At 37.1% G+C, this 26,705-nt stretch overlaps 2 protein-coding genes across 14 annotated transcripts in view; one reads left to right on the top strand and one right to left on the bottom strand.

The window, feature by feature from the left end:
- The window catches only part of pkmb (pyruvate kinase M1/2b), a 16,032-nt gene extending 12,835 nt beyond the window's left edge, over positions 1–3,197 (bottom strand). The window contains exons 1-3 of the mRNA XM_058767469.1: positions 3,045–3,197; positions 1,471–1,655; positions 511–602 (exon numbers count right to left, since the gene is read on the bottom strand). Of these exons, the coding sequence (XP_058623452.1) occupies positions 511–602; positions 1,471–1,621 (243 nt within the window). The 5' untranslated portion in view covers positions 1,622–1,655; positions 3,045–3,197. The remainder of the gene's footprint in view (positions 1–510; positions 603–1,470; positions 1,656–3,044) is intronic.
- On the top strand, positions 3,116–18,033 carry parp6b (poly (ADP-ribose) polymerase family, member 6b). Of its 13 annotated transcripts, none has more exons than XM_058767460.1 (27): positions 3,116–3,160; positions 4,487–4,514; positions 4,694–5,476; positions 6,372–6,465; positions 7,857–8,057; positions 8,585–8,755; positions 9,005–9,082; positions 10,430–10,524; positions 10,867–10,927; positions 11,054–11,144; positions 11,687–11,753; positions 11,847–11,996; positions 12,114–12,252; positions 12,661–12,792; positions 12,966–13,061; positions 13,154–13,246; positions 13,365–13,490; positions 13,595–13,660; positions 14,645–14,712; positions 14,805–14,853; positions 14,943–15,055; positions 15,136–15,208; positions 15,324–15,393; positions 16,328–16,407; positions 16,628–16,691; positions 16,820–16,904; positions 17,004–18,033. In XM_058767460.1, the coding sequence occupies exons 6-27, from the start codon at positions 8,711–8,713 to the stop codon at positions 17,098–17,100; spliced, it is 1,938 nt and encodes a 645-aa protein (XP_058623443.1). In that variant the 5' UTR covers positions 3,116–3,160; positions 4,487–4,514; positions 4,694–5,476; positions 6,372–6,465; positions 7,857–8,057; positions 8,585–8,710; the 3' UTR covers positions 17,101–18,033. The 13 variants fall into 13 exon arrangements, 12 of the variants coding, with proteins under 12 accessions (XP_058623443.1, XP_058623445.1, XP_058623439.1 ...); XM_058767462.1 differs by lacking the exon at positions 3,116–3,160 and having other exon boundaries at positions 3,905–4,514; positions 4,694–4,905; positions 5,428–5,476; XM_058767464.1 differs by lacking the exons at positions 3,116–3,160; positions 4,487–4,514 and having other exon boundaries at positions 4,694–4,714; positions 4,866–4,905; positions 5,407–5,476.
- Positions 18,034–26,705: the final 8,672 nt, after the last annotated feature.

Raw genomic sequence — 26,705 nt, forward strand, 5'->3', positions numbered from 1 at the left:
CAATGAACTCTGTGCTCGTATTTACTCGTCATATACTAGAAGCAACTTTATTAAAGACGAACATGAGCTATTGACCTTTTCAATACCCCAGCCACAAATATCTACAGCCTCACTTCATGATAGCATGCTTAATGTAGTGATCTGTAGCAATGGTGCCATGCAAAAAAAAAAAGGTAAAAAGCCATGACTTTTAAAGGGGAGAGGTCAGCACAGTCTAAACTCACACTCTGGCTTGAGCCCAAGATGACTCTACTCAATATATCGACCAGAAAGATCAGAGTGTTTAACAAGATCAGCTTACAACTTCTGACATTTGAAGACGCACGTGGGAAATTCCATAATAATCGAGGACAGAATTGTACGAAAGTCAAGACTGGCTAAGAGGATGAAGACTTTTTGAATAACTCTTATTACAAGATTATTAGATGGCTTGATGATATAACAATACATGTGTGGATCATTTCTGTGGAGGCTAACGGAAAATGTTCCATAATGGAGGAGATCATGTACCTCATGAGTTCCGTGGGAGAAGTTCATACGTGCAACGTTCATGCCGGACTTGATCATTTCCTTCAGGGTCTCCACAGATCGGGAGGCAGGTCCTTCATTAAGATAAAACATAATATTGAAAACATTTTAAGGGACAATTTGCATTAAAGGAATAATCCACCCAAAAATGAAAATTTGCTGAAAATGTACTCACCCTCAGGCCATCCAAGATGTATTTGAGTTTGATTCTTCATTGGAACAGATATGGAGAAATCACTTGCTCACCAGTGGATCCTCTGAAGTGAATGGGTGCCGTCAGAATCAGAGTCCAAACAGCTGATAAAACATCACAATAATTCACACAACTCCAGTCCATCAGTTAATGTCTTGTGAACTGATAAGTTGTTTTTAATAAACGAATCCATCAAGACGTTTTTAACTTCAAACTGTTGCTTCCAGTTAAAACATGAGTCCTCTATTTATAATAATGCTTTCTTCAGTGAAAAAGCCTGAAATCAGCAGAGAAATATGCACAGATCAAGCACCATTTACAAGTGAAAAGAGTCCAAAACTGTTCTAAACAAATATGTAGATGGATTTTGATGTAACAGGAGCCCTTTTTACTGGAGGAAGTGTTATTATGGATTATGGACTCGTTTTTTTGACCAAAAGCGAAGGTTTAAAGTTCATTTGTTTTTTACAAACACAAAGTTTGTCACTTTACAAGACATTGACTGATGGACTGGAGTCGTGTGGATTACTTGTAGATTGCTGTGATGTATTTATCAGCTGTTTGGGCTCTCATTCTGACGGCACCCATTCACTGCAAAGGATCCATTGGTGAGCAAGTGATGTTATGCTAAATTTCTATAAATATTTTACAATGAAGAAACAAACTCATCTACATCTTGGTCTGAGGATGAGTAAATGTTCAGCAAATTTTTATTTTTGGGTGAATTATTCCTTACGTGGTTCACTGACCGATTGTGCAGACGATGCCTGTGTTGCGAGACACTGTAGGCTCAGAGTCGATGTCCAGCAGACACAGGTGCTCCAGGAAGGTTTCTGCCATAGCAGCATGCATCTGCTGCGTCTGAATGACGGCAGAGCCCGTAGTCTTCGTCTGAGACATGGCTGGAGCTGCGTCTGTGGCTGCTAGAAAAGTCCTGGAAGAAATATGGACAAAGCAGATATAGATGACTTATGCAAGGACAGTGATTATTTTGAGATTTTATTTTTATCCTCAGGCCTTTGGAAACATCTTTGACTTTTGTTTCTGTACACAAAAGGACAGGATATCAAAGATGCAAAAATTTTCCACCATAATTTCATACAAGACTGCCCTTGTGAAAAAAAAGTACACTTCACCATACTTTATAATATAGTTTCATAGTTATATTAAATGCAAGTAATTTAACTTAACAGTGCTTTTTAGACCCTCTTAAGCAGGACTTAAGTACATATCTTCAAGCAATTTCTTCTGCATTTGAAATATGGTTAAAGTGAACTGTTGAATATACTGACAATCATTTATTGTAAACTTACATACAATTTCATTTCTATTAAATCTTGTATGTAATAAATTTGAACACATTTTGTTATTACACATTTGTAATGATAAAGTTACACTTAAGTACATTTAATATATATTAACTTTAAATATAAAATCAAATAACACACTATAGTTAAAATCATCAAGTATAACAGGTGTTTAGTATGTTAATCAATGAATCAAAATTAGTTTACCTCTTTAAAGCACAATAAAATTCTTAAAAAGTACTTTAACGCAAAACTAAAATGAATTACATTATTGCAAAGTATTTTTTTTTAAAATCTACTTGTGTTTAGAAACAGTCATGAAAGTGCTATATCTTTTAGTACACTTAAGTGGCCTTTTCATTAATTTTATATTATCTGCAAGTACAATTTTAATATACTTTTAGGATTTAAAGTACAAGTGCGATTCATATGCAATTAAGCACAGTTCTTTTTCACAAGGCTGAACAAAGCAAGAAATTCACAGATTAATGACTTAAATTTCATTTAGATGCTTGCACAAAGCTATCATATGGTTTAACATGGTTCAAAAGAGTAAATGAGAGCCAGTGGCAGCACTGTCTGAGCCAGAAAGGAAGAGTGTGTTTAAATGCATGACTGCACACACACATTCCAGCAAACTGTGATCTCAGGGTAAAAAGACAACTTGTCAAAGTAATAAAATATAGTGTATAAATATAATAATTATTTGATAATAAATATCATGTCAATAAACACCAAAACATGTTAAACTTTTAACTAAACTGATTTATGTCAATGAATTAATATGTAAATTATTAATCACTTTTAGCTCCAATTTTCACCAGAAAATGGCAGGTTAACTTTTTAATTACATGGACAAAAAAATATTTATTTCTAATCATATTTAAGGTGCAAATATACGTTTATTTTATTAGCAAAAAGGTCTCCAAACATCTAAAGCGTGCTTTCAGTTCGTAATAGGTAAGTATTTTGATCTGCCCTGTTTAAATGATCTGTTGAGTTCAGTTCAGTCCTACCTCAGAAGATGAACGCCTGCAGGAACTTCTGATCTCTTCCTCCGCCACTGTCTGAATTTATCCAGTCTGAACTGACCGGCACTACTTTCCACAGCTCAGCGTGTTCCTCCGACAGGGTCTGTATAGTTCAGTATTTTTAATTGAGTGCAAATTATTACATTAATAATATTAATACTACGATATATTGATAATATTGATATATTTATGATATGTATTGGGGACTATTTCACTTGGCGCGAACGTTTTTTTAAACGTCAGATTAATAGGAATTTGATACCGATGAGTGTGATCGTTTCATTTTGGGATTTAATGAACAAAAAACGCGTTACAAACATTTTCTTGTATGAATTCGGATTTCCATGTAATATTTTAATTTGCCATTCTATTTTATTTTTATTGGTAATTCAAGTATTTTACGATTCTATTTCACTCCTCACTGTTTACAGTAGGCCCACATATGACTTTACCCAACACCCTCACCACTCCTTCATGTCATTTCATAAATACCAGCCATTACAGGCATCTGGAGTACTAATAATAGCTCAAGGCCTACAGCTGAAACTTTGATGAGCTGCTTGTTTGATTTGTTGCCTATTCTGTATGCCATTTCCACAGAGTAGCAAAGGTCAGATCATCTGATGCTTTGCATATATATATCCAAATAATGTTTGTCATAATTAATCTACCATTGAATTCACTACACATACTTACCTTTCAGTGTGCAAACTAGAAATTTATTGCTCGTTTTGCAGACATGTTGATTGATGGGTAACAGTATGGGTGACCTTTAAAAATGCATAGCTTCCTGTCTAACATTAGGAAATGGGGTGCAGACCTAGAAACAAGGGGACAATATGAGAGGGAAACAAAACCATAAATTTAAATTTAAGGCAATGTATCCCTTCAAATGTGTTACAGTCTTCAACCCCATCACACCTTGTCACATTAATATTTTTAGAAAAATATAGGGAAGACTTAAGAACAAAAGTATTTCTTGCTGATTACCACCTGACATGTTATGGGCTAAAACAATAAAATTGTGGTTTTAGTTAAAATTTTAAATGAAAAATATTTTTTACAAATATAAAGAGACTGTAGACACACAATTTGTGTATTTTTAGCTTCAGTCCTATAAAAATGTGAAAATGTTACATTTGTTATCATTAAATTGTTATCAAGGACACAAGAGCAGTAGGTAGATGTTTGTTTTATAAAAATTTCTGTGTAAAATCCTAAAATAATAAAAGGTCTTTAATGCCTGAGGTGGGAAAATATGATATTTTGAATATGATATATTAAAATATGATTCATATTTTTTGGAGGTTTGATATGTGCCTAATGATGTGGGGTATTTAGAAGTCAAATCACATGTAGTTGAAAAACATGTATATTCCAAGTTGATTATTGTATATTATTGTATATTCGTTGTTACTGAATCCCAGGAATGACCCTCCTGTCATTGATCAGAAGGTCTGTACCTTTTTTTTATTTCATTTATTTATTTGTAAGTAGGAGCACTAGTGCTCCTGAAAATAAATGTAAGCATAGAGTCCTCAAGAATGTAATATTAAAAACTAACTACAAACGTTTTTGCAACGTAATATGTGCAAATTCACACTTCATTTTCTGTCTTTTTGATTCACTTCTAGGGAGCCCATTTCCATCCTCTGGTACAGTATGTTCTCCATATCAAAGGGCACATCTCAAAGAAACCCTTGACAAGTGACACTCATGAAAAGCTAAGCTCTTAAAATACATCTGGCAGGAATGAACACCTTATAGGGTTTGCTTTATCATATCACACATTGATCTGAATTACAGGTTTGCAGTTTCATACATACTTCACAAGCAGCATGTACTGGTAATGTATTAAGTATTATAAGTAATAAGTCATTAGAAAGCATCTGCTATTAACATGAATATTACTTAATGTATTTTTAATGTCAATCTCTCTGATGCATTCATGTAATAATATAGTCATCTAGCACACCATGATTTAATTTTAAGAGAGATAAAGATTTGTTTTCACCCTTTTCACTTTAAAATGTTAAATATTGAAATTATGAAACCTGAAAAATGTATAGGTAAATTAATATGAAAAAGTAAATTCTTTAAAAAAGGAAACAGAGGGATATTAATGGGTTGATACAGAAAATAAATAAATATATTATTATTATTTAAATATTAATATATAATAATTGTCTGTAAGATTTGCATTCTTTGAGAACATTCTGTGGTAAAAAAATTTATTTTATTTTATTTTATTCATTTTTAAAGACGCAAAATGAGCCCCAACAGTTATTTCTTACTGTCTTTGATATAACATTCTTTTCCCTCTTCTGTTGATGTTTCTATGTGTAAGACAACCACTATCTCCCTCTAGTGGACAATAGACAACACTGAAAACATCAGGTTAACTCCTTGGACAGTTTGTAAGTGTATCCTGTCTCTATTTGCAGAGGTTGCATTTAAACACCCTGCGCTCAAGGCACACCCTACTTTTAATCTACATCTGCAGCAGCCAGCATTCTTGTCATACAGTAGATATTTTCCCTATACTCTATTTAACACATCCTCTATATATTCGTATCTCCAGACATTGGGAGATAAGGTTTGTCGTGCTAAATTTAGATCCATTTGCTTTTAATTGAGGTTCAGCTGTCTCTGGTGCATATGCAGGCACAAATGTGCCATTTCATACATCCCGCAAAGAACTGATATGAGACAAATGGCTCATGAGTCTGGTAGAGGCATTTAAGATAATTCATTTTATTTAATTATTTTATAAAGTATTTAATTATTTATGCATAGATTTTATTGTTTAATAATTACGTAATAATTTATAAAACATTGTATTATTTAAATGTATTTTTAGAATTTTAACTAGTATTACTGCTTCTTAATCCCATTGTCAGTTATGTAAAAGAATGACAGACAGCACATTTTCTAACCAGAGAGTCTTAATTAAACATTTAGCATTTTAATTGTGACATTTTGAACTATCTGTAAAGTACACAGTGACTTTATGCAGTTTTAGGTGGGTGCTAGTGCTACATCTGCAGTACCTGCATTAGTGTAGGACCAACATTACCAGATGCCTGAGATCTGGATAATTACAGATTAAGGCTAGGATGTTGTGTTTGAGATCACACAAATTGCTTAACTTGCATATTGTAATAGCAATGATTTTGGTACTGATTTTTATACTGGAAAGTTGATCAATTCATGTCTAAAAAAACACCCTTGGTGTAATGTGAACATGATACAAATGGGACGGTTTGATTCTTGTGTGTTTATGATCTCCTCTGCTTTGTACCTTTCTGACAGTTAAATGGGTTGCACTCACGCAGTCTCCACCGCCATCCATCTCTTTCAGATCTCCTGTGTTGTTCCCCGCCCACTAGAATGACTAAATGATGAGGTACTGTCACAAAGCAACCTATTTTTATCCACTCAAAGTTCTTGTTAAAATGATAAATTATGAAAATGACTTTGTTGAAAGCTTAACATACCTGAAACGGGATGTTTTTGTTGAGGACTGAGGCCCGTCAGGACAATTTATATGAATATTTATAATCTTTATAATCTACCAAACATTAAGTGGAACACCAATGCCCAGTGATTTGCTATAAGTAACAGAACAAAATAGGATTGAACAGAATACAATAGAACAAAAAACAAAGCACAACATAATAGAAAACCTTAACAGAACACAACTCAGCAGATCCAGATATGATATAATACAACAGTAGTATAGAATAGAACATAAAATAACAGAACAGAACACAAATAAAATAGAGCTCAACAAACCACAGAAGAACCGAATAGAATAGAACACAGAAACACAACTCAAAATAGAATAGAACTTAACACATCACCGAAGAGCAGAACACCACACCACACAACTCAGCAGAATAGGACAAGATAGAATTAAAATTCAAAAAGAGCACAGAATGGAATTCAACTTACTACAAAAGATCATAACAGAATAAAACAACTCAACACAATAAAATAGAACTTAACACACCATAAAACAGAATAGAATAAAACACTAGAATAGAACTCAACACACCAGAATAGAACAAAATAAAACAGCATAGCACTGAAACAAACGAATATCATAGAACAAAACAGAACTCAACACAATAGGCTAGAACACAATAGAATAGAAATTAACACACCATAAAATAACAGAAATTGAATAAAACAGTAGAACTCAACATCAAACAGAAAAAAACAAAATAGATGAGAACACATAATGGAATTCAACTCACCAGAATAGGATAAAATAGAATAGAACAGGACAGCATAAAATAGCTGAATAGAATAAAACAATCAAATAGAAAACACTGCAAAAAATAAATAGAATGTATTAGAAAAGAATACAGAATAGAAAACAAAACTCAACACAATAGACTATAACACAACAGAATAGAACTTAACACACCATAAAAGAACACATTAGAACTCAACATAATTAACCAAACAGACAAGAACACAAAATGGAATTCAACACAATAAAATAGAATAGAACACACCATAAAATAACTTAATTGAACAAATATAATAAAATAGAACACAGCACTGCACAGACAAATAGAACAAGTTAGAATAGAATATAGGAAACATGACTCAACACAATAGAAGAGAGCAACAGATCCACCCTTTATTAAATGAATGACACACACACACACACACACACACACACACAGAGTCAGGCTATATATAATACAGCATGCATTAAGAGATGAAAATATCAGGTCATGGACACGCAGGGGGTTGCATTTGATCTTCTGTTCCATGATCTACCAGGCATGTCTTTTCTGCTCACCCTCCTCCCCTCCTGCTACTAGCACACTGGCTGTCAGCTGCCGGTCTCATGACCAGGACGGCACGCACTGAGCATGCCCGAGCTGTCGTGTGTTGTCAGGGAGAAAGCAGACAACGGAGACAGCGAGAAATACAACCCATGAGAGGAGCCAGACGAGAAACAGGGACGGCTAGACAATAGGGGTACACATTTACATATATACGCTTCCTGGTGTAGGGCATTTTGGGATGTTTTGTTAAGGTTATGACAAACAGACCTCCTTCAAAGCATCTGCCTTGTCTTCAAGAGGTAAGACTGGAATTTTCTATTATAGTGCAGAACTAATGCAATTGAACTAGTTTAATATTTTATGGATTCTTGTGCTCATATTATGTTTTATTCCTTCATATTTTTGTTCATTTATTGTTTAAAGAAATTATCAGAGAATCCAACAGGTGTATTACAGGACAAATGACGTCTGTCTACATTTAATTATTAAATTTAAATCTATATATAAAAATACTGTATTTAATATAAAATATATATATTAATAAATTGCTGTACTTAAAATCTAATTTAATTCACTATATCAAATACATACATGCAGTAATTTAAAGTACATTATAAGTGTTTTGTAATGTACGCCACATGCAGAGTCAATATGTGGTGATACAAATGAACTCTAAATGGACATGTAATGAATTGCCTCTCTTGCATTGTGTTGTCACAGGTTTCCATGGAGATGACTTTGCTAATGGACCCCAGAAAATGAGCGCAGCCCTTCCGTCATCTTTGTTCAACCTGTGTTGACCTCCCAAACCAGCCTAGCCTAACCACATTTAGCTGGAATGGATGAATGTGGCAGAGGAAACTCACTAGAGCAGCATCTATGAACAGCATGGTATGAAAATCACACATGCTAACGATTATCTAATCCACTTAAAGCAAATAAGGTGCCTTGATGGACAGTATAGCCAGTCCAAGCTGATGATCTAAGATGTAGGCTGCCCTACTGACACAGTCACCCCCGTTGAGTAGATTACAGACTGACTGATAAAGGCTATTCAGTGTCTAATGAATGGGGGATGGGTAATGAATTAGCGCTTCACAGGGGAAATTAGCTGTGATTGACCTGTGATAACTTTTTCAGAGCATCGGTGAGCAATTCTGGAGCGACGAGGACTCGGATGGTGACAGCGATGGTGAGGATTTCTTCTACGGAGCCCAGGTTAGCATATTATCAAACAATCTACTTGAAATACATGCTAAACCTCAAGCTAATTTGCTAAATTAGCAAACAAAGCTCATTTTGTTCATTCATTCTTGCATTTTATCTATCTTTCTAGGTGTATTTTATCTATTATCTGTTTGTTTTGTCTATCTACATACTACAGTGGCTGATTGTAGAATACATTGGGGTTACCAAAGTGCATTGTGGGGTTTTCAGGGGATTAGTGTAGGTTTATGGGCAGCTCCCTATTATAAGGAGCAGTAGATGGCTCCAGTTTTTCAGATTACCTGAACTTGCTTCAGATTTCTTCCCTGTTAATGAATAACAAATGAACAAATGGTGATTTCTCAGTAAAAGAACATAGAAGATAAAACTGTGATTTTAAAAAAAACTATGGCAAACAATTGATCATCTTCAGTAAACACAGTAGAGTCAAGATGACTATGTTATCGAAGAACTAGCTTAGTTTAACTTGACAGGTTGACAGTTTCACCATTTCTATAATTTTAATGTCTGGTCAACCACATTATTTTCTTGATCAGGTTAACCTCAAATTTGAAAATATATTTGAATTGAAATCTAATGTACTCAGTGTAATTGATGGTCAGTTAATATACTCTTTGACAACAGGTTATTGTAAATTAACTTACAATATTGTTCAAAATGTCCACCGCGGAGATTTTTCATTTAGTAAAGGGTTATTATCATTATATTATCATTAACTAAAACTAAAAAAACTAAAACTTAAAAATAAGTCAGTAATGTCATTTCTCGAAATAAATATTAACTGAAATAAAATATAGAGAAACTAGTTGTGAAGGTCTATATGTAGTACTAAAATGACTAAAACTAAATCAACTAAAACTTGAAACTAAATCAACTAAATGACAAAAAAAAAAACATGACACAATTACTAAAACTTTAATTAAAATGGGGAAAAAAATAATAATAGTAATCAATTTAGTATTATATATTAATGATACTAAAATTACTCTGGTTCAATAATAGTATATATAAGATAATATATTTGGTAAATAATTGAATTTAAATGCAGTATAAAAAATTTACAGAAGTAATAGTTTAGAAATACATTTAAAATAGATACAGTTTTATGTAGCACTCAAGACTCACTTCAAAAACAGGCACTGAAAAAAAAACTGGGACATCAAGATAATTTCAAGCAAACTCAAACAGAAAAATGCACAAACACAGGATGCACAAAATATTTGTGTAAGATTATAATATGCTTTCACTAAGTAAATTTAAAAAAGTGTTGGAAAAAGTATAATTGTCATCAATGGACATGAAATGTACCCTGAATTGGCAAAGCCTGTTTCTTTGCAGGGTAATTATACCACTGACCTGAGTCGACATCCACAGTTGGACATTGATGTTGGTGCAGTGAGGGACATCTATTCTGAAAGTGCCATTTCTGTCAGGTACATTTACATTTATGCATAGTGACTTACAATGCATTCAAGTTACAGTTTTTTACATTTTATCAGCTCTTGCTTTCCCTGGGAATCGAACCCATGATCTTGGCATTGTTAGCACCATGCTCTACTATTTGAGCTACAGGAAAACTACTAGGTACATTTAGAGCCACAAAGCTTCTACAAGCCCCATGAAATGATAATACAGTGTGTGAATAAAAGGAAATCAGTTGAGCTTGCGTATTTGTCATTTGTTAAGGTCATTGTTAATGTAATGATTATTTTATTATTTTTATTATTGTCCCAAAAAGCTTCTATAACTTCTCAGACTTTTTGTCTATATTTCAGGGAGTATGAGACCATTGATGATGTCGATATTGATCTCCACATTAACGTCAGCTTCCTGGATGTAAGAGATCCACAGATACTGTAATATATTTAGCTAGATCCTACCTGCCACTGAAAATACATAAGCTGATATGAGTATTTACATAGCAAAAATTTTACATGCCCTACGTATGTTTGCATTTTGCAGGAGGAGGTGGCGTCAGCATGGAAGGTCACGAGGACAGAGCCAATCATTTTACGCCTTCGTTTCTCACTGTCCCAGTATCTAGATGGACCAGGTGAGTAATAAATGACTATGTCATAGGGTTGGGCCGATGCCATCGTCCATTGCCGATGGTTGATAGACATCAAGATGTTGAGTCGGCCCCCATACCCCCCGCAATCCGCCACATCGTGTTCAGAAATAAAATGACGGAACCCCTAAAGGGAATAAATAAGAGATGGGAGGAAAATATATATTTCAATACTTTCTCTCACAGATATATCATTAGGTAATTATACTGTATATAAAATTGCGGACATGAGGAAGCCGCTATATCTCTCCTTACTCTGTTTATGTGGTAAGTGAAATTTTATGTACTGTAATGTAACAGGCAACCGTTAGCAATTGCTATTTGTTTTCCGTGCCTTTTTGAATACGGATTCACGCTTCGGGCACACCCCCTAACTCCAACCCCACCACCTCTCCTCCTCGATTTCATCGTCCATCGCGAAGTTTCACTATAGACATTGTCCGATGGCAATTTTGTTGACATTGCCCAACCCTACTATGTCAGTTACAAAAGACAGGACTCAACTGAAGCATCTCAACCTCTTCCAGAACCCACCGTGGAGGTGTTCCAGCCAACTTGTAAAGATGGTTTCTGCCTTGGGGTTCAGCTTAAAAGGTAAATAGACTTTCTGTTCTGTTTTCTACAGCGTGACATACTGCATATGCCTCGGTAATGATTACACCAACAAATATTGATGTCTTCTCCCAGAATTCTCAGCACGTTTATATCTAATCAATGGAAACATCTAAGCAATGAGTTCCTGAACGCCCAACAGAGGAAGAGACACAGCTGGTTTAAGGCTGGAGGAACCATCAAGAAGTTCAGAGCTGGACTTAGCATCTTCTCACCAATAACCAAGTAAGATTCAAAACACTCCAGAGAGTAAATGTGCCAGATATGCTAATAATAATATTAATGATTTAATGTAATAAGGGATAAAATTTAGACATGTATATAATATTTTTTGTTCCTCAGGTGCTCCAGTGTTCCTCTGATTCAGGGCCCTGGGGTGAAGACAAGGCCAGCAGGACAGGAGTTGAGAGTGACCCGCTTGATGAGCCGCTCCATGTCCTGCACCAAAGGAGAACTGCACACCCCCAGCCCAATTGGACAAGTGCGTTTGAACATGCCTATATATTATAATGATGTATATATGTATTGTTTAGACTTTGGGGTCGCTAAAACTTTTTAATGTTGATAAAAGAAGTCATTATGCGTATTAAGGCTGCATTTATTTGATCAAAAACAGAGTAAAATCAGTAATATTGTGAAAAATCATTGTAATTTAAAATAACTGTTTTCAATTTGAGTATACGTTAAAATGTAATTTATTCCTGTGATGCAAAGCTGAATTTTCATTACACCAGTCTTCAGTGTCACATGATCCTACAGAAATCATTCTAATATGCTGGTTTTGGTGATTTCTTTTGGTTATCGATGTTGAAAATATGTTTGTGGAAAACATTATTTTTATTTAGTAATATATAAAGCAATTTATGTCAAATGACTGCTGTTTTAATAGACTGTGGCCGCCCCAGGCTCGAGATCCACCGTGCACATCACCACCAGGCAGCTCATTCAGCTCTTCTTCTCCTCACAAGCGCTCATTCACTGCAAGAGCATCCCAACCCTGGAGTACGGCTTCCTCGTACAGGTAAACCTCAATAGAGTTAAATGTAAAACACTTCTATGAATTGTAATTAGTCTTCTTTCTTGCATTTATTTGCATACTTGATTGTGTTTCAATCGTACATCTCTTTAGCTTTCATATAACTATAAATCTCTCTTTCTCTATTACAACCTAATTATCCACCTTTTGTCCCCTAGGTTATGAAGTACTCCGAGCAGAGGATCCCCACTCTGAACGATTATTGTGTTGTCTGTGATGAACAGCATGTTTTTCAGAATGGTTCCATGCTCAAGGTACAACATATTCTTGGAAAACTCCATTAAAATACTTCAGTAAATCCGTAAAACTGTCATCTCAGTTTCTTTTGTGTACGTGTATTGTTCAGCCTGCTGTTTGTACGAGAGAACTGTGCGTGTTTTCCTTCAACACTCTGGGTGTCATGTCAGGAGCTGCAGAAGACGTAGCTACTGGAGCTGAGGTATCACACACACACACGTTTATATTGCTAAATGAAGATACACCAGAGACTTCTATTGTTTATGTATGACCTTTATATAGGATTAGTATTTTATATAATATCTTGTGTTTTTGTACAGGTAGTAGACCTGCTGGTGGCAATGTGTCGTGCTGCACTTGAATCTGCCCGTAAAAGCATCATCTTTGATCCTTACCCCTCTGTTGTTGACCCTCATGACCCCAAGTCTCTGGCCTTCAATCCGAAGGTAGATACTTTATCAGATAGAATTAATAAATATCAGTTTTAGAATTTTCACATTTCATCTTTACAATGAATCTGCGACCTTCTTCATTAATTTTCCATTTATAGAAAAGAAGTTACGAGCGGCTACAGAGAGCATTAGACAGCATCACATCAATCCGAGAAATAACACAAGTGAGTAATTCAAAGTGAAAAACAGAATTACGAGATGTAAACTCAGAATTCTGAGGACAAAAGTATGAATTGCGAGATGTAAACTCACAGTTGCCCGTTTATAATTTGCATTTCTCAGGGAAAAAGTCCATACTGTGAGATGGTAGAAACTGTCAGAATTGTGAGATGTAAACTCTGAATTCTAAGAAAAATGTCTCAATTGCAAGATATAAACTTGCAATAGTGAGTTAAATCTCACAGTTCTGAGGGGAAAAGTCAAAAGTGCAAGATGTAAACTCAGAATTCTAAGAAAAAAGTCTGAACTGCAAGATGTAAACTTGCAATAGCAAGTTAATAACTCACAATTCTGAGGAAAAAAGTCAAAATTGCAAGATGTAAACTCACAGTTGCCAGTTAATAATTTGCGTTGCTCAGGGAAAAAGTCCATATTGCGAGATATAAACTCAGAATTCTAAGAAAAAATTCTCAATTGCAAGATGTAAACCTGCAATAGCGAGTTAATAACTCACAATTCTGCGGGAAAAAGTCAAAATTGTAAGTTGTAAACTCGCAATTCTAAGAAAAAGGTCAGAATTGCGAGATGTAAACTCGAAGAAATAAACTCATAATTCTAGGGGGAAAAAGTCTGAATTGTATGATATAAACTTGCAATTATTATTATGATATAAACTTGCAAAAAAATCAGAATTGTGTGAGGGTTTTTTTGTTTTCGCAGTTTGCACTTTTTCATTGTGAAAATAAGCTTCCATATAAAATAGCTTCACATTTTATAGACACAGCACTATTTGAGATATCAAGAATCCTTTTATTGTCCTTTACATTATTGTCACCAAGTTTGAAGCAATCCTGGTAAATATAAGAGGCCGATTTCATAGCCTGTTGCCAGTTGGTGGCGCTGTGACTGCGACTCACAATAGCTACATCGATGTTACACACATAGTCCTGGTCAAGGGAATGTGTGACACCTAAACTCATATTTTACAGGGCCCTTATGTTGAAATAAAGAAACAGATGGACAAACTTGACCCGCTTGCACATCCTCTGCTTCAGTGGTGAGGGAAACTCTGTTTCCTTTAATGGGATTCTCAGGTTTTCATTATGTTCCTGTTATCATAATGACCCTTAATCTTCTTTTTCTTCTCAGGATTATATCCAGCAACAGGTCTCACATTGTCAAGCTCCCCTCCAGCAGGGTAAGGGCGTTTGATCACATTATCTCTCAAATTACAGCGTGACTAAACCTTTATTTCGTCTGTTTCACCCCTCCGTTTTTTGCTAACAGCAACTGAAGTTCATGCACACCTCCCATCAGTTCCTGCTCCTCAGCAGTCCTCCTGCTAAAGAAGCCCGCTTTCGCACTGCTAGAAAACTCCACGGCAGCACGTTCGCTTTTCAGTGGGTTTCAGTTTAGTACGAGATCATTTGATAATCACTGGTTTATGATTACTGACTAATCACTGGTTCTCTGTCTTCAGTGGTTCTCATATTGAAAACTGGCACTCTATTCTACGAAATGGACTTGTAAACGCCTCCTACACGAAACTGCAGGTACCACAGTTACTCTTACTGTAGTGAATGAAGAACTGTAGTGTGTTACCCACAGATTTTCTGCTTAGCGTATTGGATCTTGGCCAATCTGCCTTCTTGTTCTCTTTGACACAAGCTGCATGGGGCGGCCTATGGGAAGGGCATCTACCTCAGCCCCATCTCCAGCATCTCATTTGGATACTCAGGTAAGAGTTTTTGGGCTCGTCTATAGAGTGCAAAATTTAAAATAAACATCATGCATGGTTTAGACATTTTGAAAGACAGAGACATCTTGGACACACTTTGGGCAGATGCCATGGTTATATAATAGTAACCATTGGGGGTCCACATAAAATATGAAAGAGAAAGAAAAGCATAAATAACATATTTTTAGAGTTATAAAATTACTATGTTAACTAAGATATTAATTAAATATGTTTATTATTTTCAACATGAATTTGATATTATCACTGTTTTAAATCTAAAAACTGTTCAGATATTCTAGGTCAGATTAATTACAATAAATATAAATTATTTATATTTAAAAAATAATAATACTACTGGTCTGGGATTATGAGAATAACCTCAATAAATATAAATAATAATATTTATTTTTCTCTAAAAACTGGTCAGATTATGAGATTAATCACAATAAATATAAGTTGTTTGTAATATTTTTTTAGAATAAAGAAACTGGTCACAAAATTAATCACTATAAAAATAATTTATTTAGAATAATTATTATTATTATTCTGGTTAGATTGTGAGAAAAATCTAATATATATACTGTATATAATTTATATTTATTGTTATTAAGGTCATTTACACAACATGTTGTCTTCACACACTATAAATGTATCTTTATGTATTCAAATAAACAGTTGCCTTCGTATTTTAAAAAGGAGGCCCCTTGCAAAGGTATTAAAAAATGTTAAAAATCATTGTCTTGTAAATACCATGATATTTGAATACGATACTCATTCTGTATGATATATATCCAAGTGCCATCAATACTGCCAGATTACTTTTATAAGGACACTTGAGCATTTGCAATAATTTCTAATGTTTTACTGCAGTGTTCAGTTCTATCCATATAGCACTGTTATATTAGTTTTCACTGTAGACTGTATTGGTGTGCAGGAATGGGAAAGGGACAGCACCACATGCCTACTAAAGAGGAATTAGTACAGCACTACAACCGGGTCAACACTGTCTTACAGGTATTAACTCCATCTGTAGAGACTGGACTGATATGGATGTATTACAGGTGCAATCTGTAGTTAATCAGACTAGGTGAGTCATCCTGATTGGAAACAATATAAGCAGAGTTATATGAAGCTTGCATTTGTGATTGCACTCGTTTCACTCATTTGTAAAAGAAGATACTTGCCATCTTCTATTGTATGTATCACTGCAAAATGTGTCATTTTTCTTTTGCAGTGTCGACCCACGCAGTCGAGGTTTCTTCAGAGTCGGAATCTGAACTGTGTTGCTCTGTGTGAGGGTACGGGGTTTTTCAATTATAGCATTCAAAACAGAAATGAGCTTTTTTGTCATTCACCAAAAATGGATGTAGTCATTTTTTATGCACTATTCCTTTAAAATGAACAAATTTTATATTTCTCTCAACAGTAATAACTTCCAAAGATCTACAGAAACATGGAAATATTTGGGTTTGCCCAATTTCTGATCACGTCTGCACACGCTTCTTTTTTGTGTGAGTATTTTCACTTTATAACACTGTCTTATTACAAATTCTGCCTCTTTTGGCTCACAATGTGTCCCACAATTGTCTGTTTTGTCTGTTTTTCCTCAGGTACGAGGACGGCCAGGTAGGGGATGCTAACATCAACACACAGGACGTCCGGATACAGAAAGAGATATTGCGGGTGATCGGGGGACAATCGACCTGACTGACCTGCTTCACCACTGTGACGCTTTGAGACATTTTAAGGGAACATATGAACTGAATATGGGAAAGATTTACCTCAAACTAGGTGTTTTTGATGATGCTAGCCTCCAGTCAAGTTTGTCTTTACGTGGAAAGAAGGGAAACTCGTTTTGTAACTTTTTTGATAAACATTTTAGTAATTTATTTCTCATTTAGTCTCTACATCATGTTCGCAGCTTTACGTTTTTTCTACATCATGAGAAGTGCAGTTAATTAGCGTTGACTTTACAGCGGTTGAAAAAAGTGTAATTCCCATTTTGCCCACTGGGGGTCTCTATTGCCTAAGAGAATAAAAATAGCATAAAATAACTTGGGAATGAAATATAAAAGGCTTTTAATTCTATAAACCTGCCATTTTAAAGTGTTTACATCTACCGTTATGGACAACTCCGCATTATTAAGTACTGTTTGATGTATGTATACTAGTGTAATGCAGCCTATCAGTTTGTTCAGTTTATTTTCATGAGAGTGTTGTGACGCCAGTTACTTGTTATGGATCTTAAACCTCTTAACATGAAATGTTAATAAGTTTGGTGCTGTGCACTAGAAGGCATTGTGTTCTCATTTACTCTTCAGAGAGCTTCAAGCAGAGAAGACTGCCAATAAACGACACGTAACGACACATTTCAGACGAGATATGTGTGTTCGATTTTGTCAATCTGAACACTGAAGGAGGGTCATGGTTTCATACGGCCTATTTGTATGTCGGCAATTTTTCAATAAATTTAGAGCATGTTGCGAATGAGCTCCTTTGTAAATGATGTGACCAAATGCTCCCACAATGATAGTAAAACTAAAATTACCTGCATTATGAAGACTTCATAATGGCCCTAACAATGGAAACAGCTTGTATAGGACTGAATAGTGTCTTAATTAAAATCTAAACTTGCCAAAACGTTTCTATAAACAGCTGGTGTATATCTTGGAAATATAATTAACTTTATATAAACAATATATGTCAATGGAAATGTGTGCGCATATGGGCCTGTTGTCATACTGTTATCTGTCACGACCCCTAAAAAAATTAATAGTGTGCTGCATCGCGCCAAAGTCCCAGAGGACATTTTTACTTCTTGGTTTAGCCAGCGGGTCTGTTCTCCTCTGAAGCAGAAACACATAATAATTCATAACAGTGCGCTACATCCACATGAGGCCCGCATCTGTTCCGAGACCCCTTACCCTCCCTTTCCCATGTTACTTACTTTTTTTATTTATTTATTTATTGGCAATTACATAAATGTAAATATAAATACATTTATGGGGGGAAATTATGGAAATATACAGTGCCGTGAAAAGGATTTTGCCCCCTTCCTGTTTTTTTGTTTGTTTTTTTTTGCATATTTGTCACACTTAAAACATTCAGATCATCAAACTAATTTTAATATTAAACAAAGATAACCCGAGTAAATACAAAATGCAGTTTTGAAATAATGATTTCATTTATTAAGGGAAAAAAGCTGTCCAAACCTGCCTAGCACTACGTGAAAAAGTAATTGCCCCCTAAATCTAATAACTGGTTGTGCCACCCTTGGCAGCAACAACTGCAGTCAAGCGTTTGCAATAACTGGCAACGAGTCTTTCACATCGCTGTGGAGGAATTTTGGTCCACTCTTCTTTGCAGAATTGTTTTAATTCAGCCACAGTGGAGGGTTTTCAAGCATGAAAGGACTGTTTAACGTCATGCCACAGCATCTCAGTCGGATTTAAGTCCGGACTTTGACTTGGCCACTGCAAAACCTTAATTTCACGAGTTCACACTTACATATAATAACTGAGTAAAGGTTATTTGGCGTGCTGTCCGGGGAGAGGGATCCGAGCTCGGTTAATACTCCTGAACCCAGGGTACTCCCCCTGTCTGGGGAGAGGGATCCGAGCTCGGCGTTGACAACCCCCCAAAACTTGAAGAACTTAAGGTTGGTGGGGTGCTGGACGTCGCTTGGAGTAGAATCATTGCGGTGGTATCTGAAAGAGGATGTGGCTTCTGCAGAAGCGGGCAATGCTATGGCATCTGAAAGAGAATGTGGCTTCTATGGAAGCGAGCACTGCTTCAGTATCTGAAAAGATAATATGGCTTCTACGGAAGCAGGCACTGCTGCAGCAGTGGGAAGTAGAGATGAGTGGGAAGTAGGGATACAGTCTCCTGCTGGAGCGGGTACTGCTGCGGCATCTGGAAAGAGAATGTGGCTTCTGCGGAAGCAGGCACTGCTGCGGCAGTGGGAAGTAGAGATAAAGGCTCCTGTGGGAGCGAGCACTGCTGCGGCAGTGGGGAAATAAGGCTCCTGCGGGAGTGGGTAGCTGCTGGAATGGTTGATGTGGAGATGAGCCGCTATGGGTGGATTTGGTGGTGTTAAAAAGGATGGCTATGGTGGGTCTGAAGTTCGAGTGAACAGGGATGGACTGGCGTTAAAGGGGTCGGCTGATGAGGGTTCGGTGAGCTTCTTTGATATGGAAGCGGTCTGACCGAAGGCCTCTGATGTCCAACAGCCGAGTGCCTGAATCTGAGGCTGGAAGAGGTCTTTTTGGGCGGCTGTGGTAGCTGCGCCTATACGGAAGGAGTGGCTGGAGTAATGATCTTCTGGGATGCTGGATAGCAGCAGAACGGACTTGAGGTGTTTTTGGAACCAGAAACGTGTGGCGGAACGATTAGAGTTGTCAACGAAAAGCGGGTCGGATGGGAGTTTGGCCTGCAGGCTCCTTCTAGCATCTGGGCGGCTGGGTTGGGCTCTTTGAATGCCTTTAATGAGCATGGATGTCTGTGAGCTGGCTATTCCTGGGGAGGGTGAGCCGAACATGAGCTTGTGGAAAAATTGGATTCCGCTTAGGTAGCCTTTGATGGAGCTAGCTTGGAAGTTTTTGTTGGCGTTGAGATGGGAGATGAACGAGGTGATGGTGAGCAGGGAAAAATTAGGGAAAGGCAGGTTGTAGGTGTTGTTAAAATTTTTTAAACTGTTCCAAGCAGTTAAGTAGGATTGGAGGGTCCAGGGGGAGACGGCCTGGAGAATAGAACTGAGGGAGGTATCTAGGAGGGTTCTTAGTGGGTGGTTTACGGGAATATCAGCTCTGAATATAGAGGTACTGGTGTTGGGAGTGGGTCAGCATCTGGCGCCAGCAGCCTGAATTTCTGGAAAGAAAACCGAAAGAGAGAGAGTCAGCTATTAGATTTTTGGATCCGGGGACATGTTTTGCATTTAAAATTAATTGGTCGCATGCTGAAATCCAAATGAGACATCTTAAAAGGGGCATTAATGTGGGGGAATGAGACCGGCCTGTATTTATGCAATGCACGACCGCTTCATTATCGCAATGCACTACGATGCTGGTGGTGGACCATTCTTTCCCCCACAGGGCCGCTGCGGCGACAAGAGGATATAACTCGAACAGTGCTGAAGATGAGAGAGACTGCGGCAAATCTGACAACTGGGGGGGCCACATAGATGCGAACCAGCGGCCTTGGTAAAATCCCCCTAAACCGCAGGAGGGGGCAGCGTCCGTAAATAATTGGATGTCCGTAAATAATCAGGGTTATGGCTTGGTCAATGTCGTGGTAGTGGAGAGAAAACTCTTTGAGCGGAATGAGGCTGTTAATGCTTGGGAAGGGGGAGTTGTAAGGGGATGAGAGATCGATTATTAAACGTTTTTTTACCTGAAAATGTACGGGCAGCGACGCCGATCGGGCTAACATGGAAACAGGGGAAGGGGGGAACATTGAAGGGGCTGATCATGAAGTTTGACTCGTCTTCTTTTTTGATTAAGAGATCGACTGTGTCGGGTTCGGCGAGGGTGGACTGAAGGTTGGCGCAAATGATGCTTTAAAGCCGTGGGTGAGACCGGACAGTAAAATATCTGTAAAGTTGGTGTCAGGGAGATAAAACAATTCAACAGACAAACGGTAAATATGCTCGGGAGTCGATAAGTAGGGTTTATCATTTTTATTTGTAGATTTAAACACCGGGCATATGATCCGGGAGTGTGCGCCACCACAAAAGCTTCCTTGTGCATGTAGCAGCAGCACTGCCTTGTGCACCTGCCAGCGTTGAAGTTGGAGCAGACCTGGTTGTTGGAGAAGGAAGAGGGGTGGTGGCGGTGGTCTGAAAGGGAGGGTGGTGGGTCGGTTGAGGTGTTTAGGTGATGTGGGACGTATTTTTGCGCTGGGGCGGTTCGGAGCAAGGAGGAATGAGCGGCGTGATGAGGGGGCATGATGTGGTGGAATGGGCGACGGATCGGCAAACTGAGCATGTGACGTTGCGGCAGCCCAAGAAGACTCTATTGTGGAGCTCAGTGTCCAGAGCCCCCCCAGTAAGGACACTGGTTCCACTGAGCCACCCGGATGGTGCACTTTGCTGAAAACAGCTTGTGATAGGTGTAGAAGTGAGTGCCTCTGTATGATAACGCGAGCTCGGCGACTATTGCAATTATGAGCTGAGCTCACGTCTCCTGAGTGGAAAAGCTGTGCAAATTACTTCGGAGTAACGGGTGAAGGCGGTCGTGAATTCAGAAAACGACAAATTGCGTGACGGATTATGTGCTGTATTTTTAAGTATGACGGAGAAATCACCGCAATCGATTTGGCGGTCAGAAGAAGGTGGTGAAAGTGGTGACAGGAGAAAAAAAAGGTCTATGTCCGCACCTGCTAGGATCTGTGACCTGATGCTGCCAGCGACGGGGGGTGGTTCCAGGGCAGGGGCATTCGGTGGGATGGGCATCGGTATTGCCGATGCCAGCGTGGACGAAGGGCGAGCCTGAGGATGAGGAAGAAGAGAAGGAATAGCGCCATTAGAGGCGCTTGCGGAGGCTGCCTCACGCTGGCGTTGGCTCCAGGAGCGAGGCCGGAAGGAAAGAAAGGAGGGAATGGAGGGCATTTGCGCCTGTGCCGCTAACGGAGGCAGCCTCGCGCTAGAGTTTGACGGCGGGGGCCGCAGGCCATGGACCGGGGAGAGGATATAAGGAAGGAGAAGGGAAAGGCTGTGGGTGGGCCGGAGCTGCCGGCGGAGCCATGCTCACACCGCTGGGACGGCTTGTGGCTGTGGGAGCCGGCACGGTGCCGGGAGCAGCTGTGGGATGAAGCACAGCTGAGCGGAGAAACGGGCTAGGGCTAGCAGCGATGGAGTCCGGGGCATGGCCCAGGCTTGCCGAGGGCCTGCTACGGCGGCTTGAAGACCGGAGGCCCTTCCTCGCGGGCGTGGTGTTTTGTTCGGGCTGTGAGTATGGGCCACTGTGGCTTAAGGCTTAAGACTGTCCACTTCTTGATAGCGGGGATGGAGGAGCTGGCTGAGGCATATGAGGATGCAGCAGAAGGTGGAGGACACCTGGAAGGAGGAGGCGAGGTGCAGCCGCGGGCTCGATTGTGCTGTCTTGGCGGGCGCTGGTGCACTGGGCGGCACCGGGAGACGCCAGAGGACCCTGGGCGTCGAGGGAGTTGTCGTTTACGAACAGTTCGATCTCTGACATCGCGGCGATTGGGAGTACCAATGCTGAAAGACTGTAGAGAGAATGAGGGTAAGATGGCTTGATTATTTATAGAGGTTCACTCGCGAGCTGATAGGATAGACCTTGTGATTGCTGATGATGAATTGGCTGGGTTAATTATCTGAACGTGCTCCTCCCGAACTTTGTTAATAAAACATAATTTTGTTTTCTTCATTCCTGCTGCATAACCCAAGTGTGCTTGAGCTTGAGGTCACAAACTGACGGCCGGACATTCTCCTTCAGGATTTTCTGATAGAGTGCAGAATTCATGGTTCCATCAATTATGGCAAGTCATCCAGGTTCTGAAGCAAAGCAGCCTCAGACCATCACACTACCACCACCATGTTTGACTGCTGGTATGAAGTTATTTTTATGAAATGCTGTGTTGGTTTTACGCCAGATGTAACGGGACACACACCTTCCAAAAAGTTCAACTTTTTTTCGCCTCAGCATACAGAATATTTGCCCAAAAGTCTTGGGGATAATCAAGATATTTTTTGGCAAATGTGAGACGAACCTTTGTGTTCTTTTTGGTCAGCAATGGCTTTTGCCTTGGAACTCTCCCATGGATGCTGTTTTTGCCCAGTCTCTTTCTTATTGTTGAATCATGAACACTGACCTTAATTGAGGCAAGTGAGGCCTGCAGTTCTTTAGATGTTGTTCTGGGTTCTTTTATGACCTCCTGGATGAGTCATGATTTCGCTCTTGGAGTAATTTTGGTAGGCCGGCCACTCCTGGGAAGCTTCACCACTGTTCCAAGTTTTCTCCATTTGTGGATAATGGCTCTGACCGTGGTTCGCTGGAGTCCTAAAGACTTAGAAATGGCTTTATAACCCTTTCCAGACTTATACATGTCAACTATTTTGTTTCTCATCTGTTCTTGAATTTCTTTAGATCGCGGCATGATGTGTTGCTCTTTAAGCAAGCTTCACTTTGTCACTTAGTAATCAGGCTTTGGTGTGGCTAGTAAAATTTAACTTTCTAAAATAATGTGGTTAATCACAGTTCTTTCATGATTTAACAGGAGGGGGCAATATATTTTTCACTTAGGGCCAGGTAGGTTTGGACAGCTTTTTCCCCTTAATAAATTAAATCATCATTTAAAAACAGCATTTTGTATTTACTTGCATTATCTATTAAGTGTGACAAATATGCAAAAAAAAACAAAAACAAAAAAAACAAACAGGAAGGGGGCAAAAACCTTTTCACGGCACTGCATATATATATATATATATATAAAAATTATAAATAATCAATAATATATGCAATATATAAGTATACGATACAATAAATAAAATGGTATTAATAAAAAATATTGATGTAACACACAATTCAAAAGATATATATATTATTACATTATATAATAATATTATATAATATTATTATATTCATAAATAAAAATTTGACTAAAAATACAGTATTTTAAATTTACTTCAGCTAATTGTAAAGATTATATTAAAATACATTAAGCAAAATTATAATGTGCAATTATAAATCCATTACAATAATAATTATTGTAAGCATTGTAACACATTTTGTAAACACATAATTTTACATTTTACATACATTAATAAGGTCCTATAGAAAATGAAAATAGATCAGACTTAAATGTAACACTTGTCCACTATTCTTGTTTAAGAATAACAAAATAATATTTTTAAAAAAGCAGTGTGATATTTAGTTTTTGTCACCTACTTCAATTTGTCGATTATCCACTTGAACTAAATTGCCTCTTCCCAGGCTAAATGTTGTTTTGACTTCCGAAAGCGGTTTTGTATGATAATGTGAGAGTGATTTTTCTTCATCATTTACTCTAAAGTGCACCAGTTTTCTTCTAGTCGACGGGAAATGTGCAAATTGGATTTATGCTCAGCACATCTTTCATTAATGTAGACATAAATGATCCACTTTCTCCTCCCTTTTCCTTGACTCTCTCTCTCTACCCTTGGCTGAGTGTGGTTATTATCTTTCTCTGGAAACGTTTGAATGCTTTGATCCTCACAAATGTTTTACAAGTGCAGATCACGGCTGAGCACACCTCAATCCAGCCCGACTCGAGTCGTTCTGACACCCTCAGCAGAAAGTGTTCAAAGAGCACTCGGACCGAGCCGTGAGGGAGAACCGCTCCAGAATGCAAGTGAGGCATGAAGGAGCCCTTTTCCAATTTTTCATCAGCGAGAAAATTACCCGGGCAGTTTTCAAGCTTGCATATTTCTCGCTACAGAGGAACTTGCTGTTATAGTTTGTTTTTGAAATGCTCTTGACTGCCGCCCAATTTATCCTTCCACAGCTGCGTACGTGAAGTAAAAAGCCAATCCTCTCATCCCTTTGTGAGCGAGATTGCCTCCTTAACCAAAGTTCTCAGTGAAGTCCTCCTCACACCATTAAACAAACTTCATTCTGACTTCATTTCCCTGTGGGTGTTGCAATCTGCAGTGCTCCTCTTTGAGACCTAATTTCCCTTTAATTAAATTAGTAAGACTTCCAAAGAAATCCGCCAGAGAGGCCCTGCGGCTGGGTTTCTGTTGTCGGGCAGATAACGGCTGTGAGTGTGTGTCGTCTATGGAGATTGATAAAGTAATTGAAACAGTAATTGTCAACATGTTGGCTTTTATCTGTTCTGGGAGCTTACTAAAATAAGAGCGTCTGGTTGGCAGTGCACTTGAAAAGCTCAGTTTCACCAGCAGATCTGAAACCGTCCCTAACATCATTGAATTGTGTCCACTCTTCAGATAAATACACTTAAGATCATGTGCACACTGTAAAACAATGTAGAAAATGCTACAGAAAAATTCTATACAAATATGGTAAACTTTTTTTTTAAATTATTATTATTATTATTATCTATTTTCTTCTTCTTCTTCTTAATATTTTCACTATTAATTATAAAGTAATATTATATAGCATTAATATTAATATCATACATTGCTTTTCTACAAGTACATAATTTGTACTTGTAAAAAGCAAATGTAACGTATATATTTTATTGTATTAATGTATTTCAATGTAGTATATTAACAATATTTGAATTATTTTATACATATTAAATTATTAGTCATATAAGTTTGCAGTAATTTATACTTTGTAGTATAGATTACTAATTTAAATATTGTTAAAATTGTTTAAATAGTTTCTTAGACGTAAACATTATGAATTATTATATATGAAAAATATATTTTAAAAATCTATGTATGTGTATATATATATATATATATATATATATATTTTTTTTTTTTTTTAAACTAAACACACTTTTACAGTAAAACGATTTTGGAATTATAGTTTTTAAATTGTGAATTATGAATCACCTTGTAATTATTTGTATTGAACTATTTTTTCATTTAAGGTATATTTCTTCTTATTTTTGTTATCGGTTATGCACATTGGAGAGTTTAATATAAAAGTATTAAATATTAAACAGATACCTTTAAAATATATTATGTAATCTTTTACAGTAAGTTAGTTTTAAATTATTCAAATTATTATTTTATATATTATTTTATATTATTAATTATGGAGAAAACATACCTGCAAGAACCATCAAGTTCTTTATATATATATATATATATATATATTCAAATAATAAACAATAATTTAAATAATTTAATAAATATTAAATTACATTAAATGTTTAGCATAAAAGTTTATGAAAAGTAATTTTACTATGCTGTGTTCTTAAAATAGTTTCTTACACAAAAAATAACAAATTCTTTATTTTTAATTTAATTTATGTAATTTCAAATTATTAATATTTACCCAGTAAAAAAAATATTCTACATATTTTTTATCAAATCTAATTTGATGTGTGTGTGTGTGTGTGTACAGTGAGGAAAATAAGTATTTGAACACCCTGCTATTTTGCAAGTTCTCCCACTTAGAAATCATGGAGGGTCTGAAATTGTCATCGTAGGTGCATGTCCACTGTGAGAGACATAATCTAAAAAAAAATCCAGAAATCACAATGTATGATTTTTAACTATTTATTTGTATGATACAGCTGCAAATAAGTATTTGAACACCTGAGAAAATCAATGTTAATATTTGGTACAGTAGCCTTTGTTTGCAATTACAGAGGTCAAACGTTTCCTGTAGTTTTTCACC

Source organism: Onychostoma macrolepis, chromosome 25 (genome assembly GCF_012432095.1).
Source record: "Onychostoma macrolepis isolate SWU-2019 chromosome 25, ASM1243209v1, whole genome shotgun sequence".
NCBI classification, from domain to species: domain Eukaryota; kingdom Metazoa; phylum Chordata; class Actinopteri; order Cypriniformes; family Cyprinidae; genus Onychostoma; species Onychostoma macrolepis.